Source organism: Lonchura striata, chromosome 35, assembly GCF_050655825.1.
Source record: "Lonchura striata isolate lonStrDom1 chromosome 35, ASM5065582v1, whole genome shotgun sequence".
In the NCBI taxonomy this organism is placed as follows: Eukaryota; Metazoa; Chordata; class Aves; order Passeriformes; family Estrildidae; genus Lonchura; species Lonchura striata.
This window is the reverse complement of record NC_140737.1, coordinates 6,149,422-6,157,893: the sequence shown is the minus strand read 5'-3', so window position 1 is coordinate 6,157,893 and position 8,472 is coordinate 6,149,422. Positions and strand designations below refer to the sequence as shown.

The 8,472-nt window shown below is 52.5% G+C and overlaps 1 protein-coding gene across 1 annotated transcript; it reads right to left on the bottom strand.

The window, feature by feature from the left end:
- Window positions 1-941: 941 nt before the first annotated feature.
- On the bottom strand, window positions 942-4,828 carry LOC146764315 (uncharacterized). Its single transcript, XM_085565113.1, has one exon. It carries the CDS (start codon window positions 3,482-3,484, stop codon window positions 1,679-1,681), a length of 1,806 nt encoding a protein of 601 aa, XP_085421239.1. The 5' UTR covers window positions 3,485-4,828; the 3' UTR covers window positions 942-1,678.
- Between the last annotated feature and the right edge of the window lie 3,644 nt (window positions 4,829-8,472).

Sequence of the window (8,472 nt, the reverse complement as noted above, 5' to 3'; positions counted from 1 at the left end):
CGCTGAGGGAGCGGCGCCGCCATCGCTGCCGCCCTCAGGGGCTCTGAGGGGAGCGCGGCTCCCGCCAGCCCCGCTCCGCCCGCACGGGCAGCGCAAACCTGGAGCACAAAGACACACGGCGCTGCCATTGTGTCCGTGCCCTTCCAATGCACCCGCACAGCGGCCCCGGGGCTGCGCTCGGCCGCGGCAGCAGCGCTCCAGGGCCGAGCTCTGTGGGATGTGACACTAAAACCACAGGCTTTAGTCTACTTGGGAGAGAAAAGTGAATGTTTCGGTCTCCTTGGGATAGAAAACCGCTTTTGATTGAACTATTCTGTCGTACACTGGTGTGAAAAAAATCATAAACACTAAACTGGCATAATTAGAGGTCCCTGTGGGTCAAAAGTCATAAACAAATAGTTAGCAACATCTCTACTAACAAAAGATTCAATAAAAGAAAAAGCTAGGCTATCAAAAATTTTCAGAGTCTTGTCACCTGTTGCTCTTGTCTTTTACCATGTTTAAATTTGTTTCCTGTGATCTTTTTTATTTTGGGCACAATGAAGCAAAACTGAGCAGCATCAGGGAAAAACCCATAGCTGGGTCCAAGGCTTCAGAATGGTTGTGGAACTCCCGGAGGACTCGCACGCTTCAGCCGTGCACAAAAGCTCCTCTCCTTTCCGAGGCTGCACGGCAGCACACGGGGAGTAAAATCAGAGTTCCTCCTGATTTCCTACACTTGCCCTCCGTCATTTATCCAGCACCTTCTCCAAGTGCAGGGAGTGAGAGGAGACAGATCAAGTGTGGTTCTGGATAATCTGTTTTCTTGTTGCTTCTCTTTGGACTGCCACTTGTTGCTTTTGAGGGTTCCTCGCTTCTGTCCCCCGTCCCTCCCTGGCCCCCCAGGACCCTCCGGTTAGCTGTCCCCTCCGGGGCCGTGGTTTTCTGCGGTCCCGCTGCCCTGGGCTTACCAGGCAGCGTCTGGGTTAGCACGGTCTAAGCTGCGGCGTTGCCTCAGTTGCCACTAGGATTCGAGATAAAGAGACCAAGAGAGACCAATGGTATGCTTGTCCAGAGAGATTGTATTGCCTGAACGGTAGCAGGGACCAAAGGCCCCGGGCTATTGCCCAAATACAGTTTTATGCAGCAAAATTAAGAGATAAGGTCTAAACAATAGAGGCAGTGTCCAGCTAAGGCACATCAGAACCACCCCAGGGGCCAGGTCCAATGGGAACTGCTCAGGGGTGGGGAGAAGGGGGTTTACAGAGGAATGCTGAAGCGGGACTTTCCCGAGACAGTGGAGCATACATAAATGTATCTTTTCCCTCAGTTTCTCATTCCCAAAGCCTTTCTAAAACAATGGGGCATACATGAATGTATCCTTTTCCTCAGTTTACCATTCCCAAGGCCTTTCCAAACCCTTCCTCCATGCTACCATGCCAGCTTCTTTACTTATTCCCCCTTCTTTACTTATTAAGAAGAACAGTGCCTTGGGAGAAAGTAAAACTGTGGCTCTTAAACTGCAGTGTCTTTCTGCTTGTCGTCTTCCCACCAATCGCTTTCCGTGGCGGCAGCAGCGATGACAACTGGTGCGGAAGCCTTCAGCTTCGAGGTGATGACCTTGGAGCTGATAGCTACAACTCCCTCTTCTTTACTTATTAAGAAGAACAGTGCCTTGGGAAAAGGTAAACTGTGGCTCTTAAACTGCAGTGTCTTTCTGCTTGTCGTCTTCCCACCAATCGCTTTCCGTGTCGGCAGCAGTGATGAAAACCGGTGCAGAAGCCTTCAGCTTTGAGGTGATGACCTTGGAGATGATTTGCTTCAGAATCCCGAATGCTAACAGAACTAAAAACAATGCAACTAGAAAGTAAAGGATGTCTTTTAAAAGAATCACTTCCCACCCAGAAAGATCCCAATCTTTGAACAGATTTTTAAACCAATCTTCATTTTCTTGCTTCACACTCCCAATGAGGCTTCTCATTTCCTGAATGGACGAGTGGACACTCTGACCTTTAGATGACAGATCAAAACAACACAGCCCATCAAATTCTTTACATCCATGACCATGTGCCAACAGCAGGAAATCAATAGCTGCCCTATTTTGGAGGGTAACATTTCTGGTTATTTCCTCATCTTCCAGGAGGTCACTCAGGGCCACTGATGTTAAATTTGCCTGCTTGGTCACCCAGCAATCTAGATTGCCTAATTCACTCAATGCTTTGGCTGCCGCAACCCATGGTAAAAACACAGAGACAGCAACTCTTTTGGATTTTGCCCAATGGTAAATTTCTGCATCACAATGTTCATCAAATTGACTCGCACTCCGCTTAGTAATTTTTTTCTCACCTTTTGCTTGCCCAATTGGAATTTGGGTCATGTTGGGGGGAGCAAGGGTCAGATGCCCAAAAGTGCATGGACCTCCAATAAGACGAGAGGGGATTCCTGGGTATGTTCTGTCCCCACAGATAAGAAACATTCCCTTGTCCAGCTTGCGTGGACGGAAATCAGTGGTGGATGCAAATTTCAGCTTATAGACAGCTGTGCACCATTGACCTGCTCTGAATTCTACCTTGTACTGTTTGACATGCTCATATAATTTTACTTCTTTGGTTGGGGAAAAATCAAATTGAATGCAAAATTCAGCTTTTGCAGAGCCTAGGAGTTCTAATTCCTGGGGCTCTCCCTTGGCAGTGGGTAAATGTGAGACCCATCCTTGCCACAAAATGAGGGGGTTTCGCACTGGTGCTTTAATTTGTCCTGCACCTTTAGGTATTTTATTTTCATTCACCTGGTTTTGCAAATGGACCAGATCAATTGGGAACTCATCCTCCTTACTTGGCACCCCTATTAAACATGTGGACATTGGATTTTCTGCTGAGGCAGTGGACAAACACATATGATCTTGTTGCAAGGCTTGGGCTAGCCTGACCCATACATTTTTCTTGGGCTGTGGAACAATCCATGCATCCACTGTGGAAGGGTAGATGGCCATTCCCTGGAACCAAACGATGAGCAGGAATGTGGAAATTGACATTCTGCTAGTCTGAAAGAAAGATAAAATCATACAACAAAGTGAACTAACTCTGAAAAAGATACAATTTGCTCTGCCAGTATAAAGGAAAAAGATTCCCCCCCCTCCCACTTTCCCCCCTTGTTGAGGAAGCCCTTCAGACCCTGGAGTCCTAGGGGTTGCTGCTGCTGAAGCAACCACCCTTTCCCATGGCTTTATCACTGAGTCCTCTGTTATCAGCACAGCTTTCCTGGTGCACTCCTCGATGAGCTGATCGAGTGTGGGGGGAGGCGATGATGGAAGGGCCAGGATGACTCGCTGACAGGCTTCATTTGCATTTGCGGTGACAAGTTCTAATGTAAGTTGGTCTTGGAGCTCTGGATTTTGCACCCTCTTTTCCACAGAGGCTCGCACTCGATCCACAAAATCCATGAATGGTTCTGCAACAGACTGCTTCAAAGCGGTATAAGAAACAACAGGTTCTTTAGAAGGCATGTTAAAAAATGCACTTTCTGCTGCATCCCTGGACAGGTCCAACACTGCTCTGGGGATGCCTGCGGCTTGCTTTTCAGCTTGGCTCCAATCACCCTCACCCACTAGATGTTCTAAAGTGATTTCCTCATCCTCTATATCTGTGGAATGGCTTGGACTTTGCAAAATCTCTGGGAGGAGATGTCCTGCAATCCTTTTCCAGGTTCTTTCCCACAATCTAAACTCAGACTAAGGGAGCAAGCAACTGAAAAGACGTTTCAAGTCAGCAGGGACATATGTTTTGAAGCTTAGAGTAGCTTTTAAAATGCTCTTTAAAAATTCACTTCTTTCCCCAAACTCACGCTTTGTTTTGCAAAGTTCCCTAATACTATCCTACGAAAGGGGCTCCCATTTGGCGTTCTGTCCCCTGGCATTATAGATCACAGGGGCCAGGAACGCAGGGTCGGTGTCACTGACCGCTTCCCGGTTCCTCGTGCTGACAGTCTCGGCGCTGCCGTTGTCAGGGAGACTGGGAGAGAGAGAGGGAGAGGGGCCGGCTTGTGTGGGAGTGGCCGCAGCCGGCGGGGCCATGTGGAGCGGAGCAGGGACAGGGGGTGGTGATGCTACTGCGAGAGGAGGAGCTGAGGGCTGGACTGCGGGCTGGAATGTGGGCTGGAATGTGGGCTGAGCCGGGGGCTGAATCGCCACAAGGGAGGAGGGGTTGGGATTGGGGATGGGCGAAGGGAGTGGTGCGAAGTCTGGCAGAGGGAGGACAGGGAACACCGCGTGGCCACCTCCATCTTTTGGTGGCTGCACGAGGGGGATGGTGGGTGCAAAGCATGGATTTTCAGCTGCAGGAGCGAAAGCAGGAGATGGAGAAGAATTAAGAACTAAATCTACATCTTCACGGTTAGTTTTATCACCGCAGGGGGTGCGGGGGGACACAGGGGACGCGACGGGGCTCTTTTTTGCTCCCGGGCGCCCTGAGTGTCTGCACTCTCTTTCACAACATCGTAAATGAACAAAAACATTCTCATAAAACCTTCTTTCACTGAGGGATCTCCTGCCTTTGTCCTTTCACTCAGCACTGCACCCACACGCTTCCAAAATCGTCTTTCTCTCACTACTTGCTCTGTTACCTTCGGAAAACTTACTGATAACCATCTGACAAACTCTTTCACAAGGCTCTTAGGAAATTTGACACCTGCTCTCTGCAGGGGTTCCTGAACTTGTTTATAAATCTCTTTCTGCTGTGTAGTCAGCGTAACACCCATTGCTGCCTTCACAGCAAATCTCAACCAGTTACTGCAGCAAACACCAAAGTTCTAAAGCGACGACGGAAACTCTCGTCATGCCTGCGCGCTGGCGTGTCCCCTCTCGGGCACACGAGAGCCAATGTCTCCTGGCCAGGCCCCTGCCCCCCAGTACCGAGACTCACCCACCGCCGTCCTTTAGACACCAACTGCAGCAACGGTTCCCGAATCCGCGGGCAGTTTCCCGGGTGTTGGGAGGTGTCGTCCAAACCCGCGGAGACCGTGCCGGACAGAAATCGGCGTCTGTCCCCACGGCAACAGTCCCACCGGGCTGCGTGGAGAGGCAAATGCCTCACCACCAGCGTGATCCGAGAGCTTCTCCCCGCGTAGCTGACAGCCTGCGTGGCGGCTTATTCGCACCGCTCGCCACTCTGTGGCTCGCGGTGACACTGCAAAGCCCCTGGAAAAGCTCCTAGCCAGTGCACTGTCCACAACGGCTGGGGCCTCGCTCGCTCAGACCAATGCAAAGCCCAACGTTGGTGCGCCACTTGTTGCTTCTCTTTGGACTGCCACTTGTTGCTTTTGAGGGTTCCTCGCTGCTGTCCCCCGTTCCTCCCCCGGCCCCCCGGGACCCTCCGGCTAGCTGTCCCCTCTCGGGGCCGGGGTTTTCCGCGGTCCCACTGCCCTGGGCTTACCAGGCAGCGTCTGGGTTAGCACGGTCCGAGCTGCGGCGTTGCCTCAGTCACCGCTAGGATTCGAGATAAAGAGACCAAGAGAGACCAATGGTATGCTTGTCCAGAGAGATTGTATTGCCTGAATGGTAGCAGGGACCAAAGGCCCCGGGCTATTGCCCAGATACGGTTTTATACAGCAAAATTAAGAGATAAGGTCTAAACAATAGAGGCAGTGTTCAGCTAAAGCACATCAGAACCACCCCAGGGGCCAGGTCCAATGGGAACTGCTCAGGGGTGGGGAGAAGGAGGTTTACAGAGGAATGCTGAAGCGGGACTTTCCCGAAACAGTGGAGCATACATAAATGTATCTTTTCCCTCAGTTTCTCATTCCCAAAGCCTTTCTAAAACAATGGGGCATACATGAATGTATCCTTTTCCTCAGTTTACCATTCCCAAGGCCTTTCCAAAACTTTCCTCGATGCTACCATGCCAGCATGATAGCTACATTTTCTCTCCATTTTTTCCACTCCTGGCACAGCTATGAAGTGCCAACCTGCAGGTGGGAGCACACCTGATATCCTGCAGGATTCTCCTGTGGGCTGGAGCCCCACGGGGCAGCACCACCATGAACAATTTCTTTTCCCATTGCAGGAGTCTCCTTTGGTGTGGAAAAGACAGAAAGAAAGGAGAATTCCTGCCTTCCCCTCTCTCAGGGCTGCAGAAGTTCTCAAACTTCCTTCCTGCTGCTCCCACAGAGAGAATGCTGGCCTAGGGACTCTCTGCGGTTGGATATTGGGCATGGGAGGAGGGAGACACTTGGTTGTCCCTGTGGACACAAGAAATGGGCCAACATCCAGTCCCAAATATTCGTATGGGATTTGTCATCCTTCAGTGATTCCTTTTTAGTTTTGGAAAGCAGAGAAGAGGAGGAGAGGGCCTAGGAAAGGAGCAATCCTTCTGTAGCCCCTGCCAGGAGGGGACAGCCGGGGGGTCGGGCTCTGCTCCCAGGGAACAGGGAGAGGAGGAGAGGGAACGGCCTCAGGCTGGGCCAGGGCAGGCTCAGCTGGGACAGCAGCAGCAATTTCCCCATGGAAAGGGTGCTCAGGCCCTGGCAGGGGCTGCCCAGGGAGCTTTGGAGTGCCCATCCCTGCAGGTGTCCCCTGGAGGTGGCACTGAGTGCTCTGGGCTGGGGACAAGGTGGGCATGGGGCCCAGCTGGGACTCCCTGGGCTGGGAGGGCTTTTCCAGCCCCGGGGATCCTGGGGTTTGTGAGAGAGTTCTCCCAGCAGAAAGAAAAGCCAGTCCCGGAGAAAGGCCCTGCCCTGGAGCAGCAGAGGAGCAGCCCCGAGGCTGGGGGAGCCAGGAGCGGGCTCCAGGCACAGCTGCTCAGCCCTGAGCCCTGTGGGGCTGCCCAGCAGCAGGAGCAGCAGCAGCAGAGCCCCAGAGCTGCGCTGCTGCTGCGCTGCTGCTGCGCTGCTGCTGCGCTGCTTTGGGCTCTGTGGCTGCCCAGCCCCGTGCAGCTGCTGCCGCAGGGATGTGCCAGGAGCAGCACAGAGCTGCTGCTGCTGCCTCAGCTGGGGCTGCAGCGGGGGAACCCCTCCCGCCCGGCCCGGGGCTGCTGGAGGCAGGCAGGGCTGCAGGAACAGCCCCGGCCCGGCTCCCCGGCCACGGGCAGCGGCAGAGCGGGGCTCTGCTGCCTTCGCTGTGCTGGCGGCACAGCCCTGCTGCAAAGGGCTGCCCGGCACAGCTCTCTGCCAGCCGGGCTCAGCCCGCGCCTCCTGTTTGCCTGCAGAGAGCAGCGACAGCCCTGCCCCGCCGGCCCGGCCGGGAACTCTCCCGCTGCCGCCGGGGCTGAGCCCGCGCTGCTCGCGGGGCGCTCCGTGGCTCGGGCTGCGACAATCCATCGGCACCTCGGGGAGACAGGACATGGAATCCGGCACTCTGCTCTGGTGCCCTACAGACTTTATTAGAAACACACAGATTCTTCAATAAGAGGAACAGCGTGGGGACATTAGAATGCATTGCGATTAGAAGATAATGTATATTAATTTTTTATTTCATAACCGTAATAGAAATATACAATATATAATAACAAGAAATTATTTGCTAGTTTTACTTATTCCTTCAATTTTCTCTTTTCTATTCTTATTCTTCTTATTGTTCTTCTTTTCCTACTCTTTACTATTCTACTTCTTCTTTGCTACTTCTATGTAGTTTTAAATTCTTTCTCCTATTCTTCTTCTTCTTCTTCTACATATTTTGAAATTCCTATTTCTAGTACACTTCTTCTTCTAAGTATTTCTAAATTCTTATGACTATATTTCATCTATCTATTCTAAAATAAAAGTTCTATGTCTTGTCTTTTTAGTCTTCATCTTTGTCTTCTTCCTCTTTGCTGTCTTCCTCATCGTCTTCATCCTGTTTATCTTTGTCTTCTTCACAGTCTTCATCTTCTTCATCTGCTATGTCGTCTTTGTCCTCTTTTTCTGTGTCATTGTCTTCATCTTTGTCTTTGTCTTCTTTGCCGTTGTCCTGGAGTGGTTTTTGCTCAGAGTCCGTTCCAGGAGCCTCTGCTTTGTGCCCCAGAAATGGTTGCTGCACCTTCCAGCCCGGGGCCGGGTGTGTGCGGGGCAGGGATGGGGGAGCTTTGGGCTCTTTGGGTGGGCATTTTCCAAGCCCCACTGCCCAGGCCTTCGTGGCTCTGCCTGGTTGGGTTTTGCTTGGCTTGCTTGGCCCATCCAAAGGCTTTTCTCTTCCCTGGCTTGGAGGAGCTGCAGCAGCAATCTCTGAGCCCCTCGAGCCGAACCGGACAGCTGCTGCTCCGACACAGAGGAGCGGGACTGGCAGGAGAAGTCATCTTCATATTCTTCCTGTTCTTCACCTTCCTTCTCCTCATCTTCTTCACCTTTCTCTGTGTCTCTTTCGCTCCTCAGAGCGTGGCCTGAGGCAGGGACAGCGGAACAGCCCCCGCAGCGCCCGCAGCGCCTGCCTGAAGTGGGAGGGACGTTTCCTGGGGGCAGCCGGCTGCCCGCGGAGGGCCTGGGCTCCCAGCCGGGCAGGCCGGGGGCTGGGGGGGCTGTGCGGGG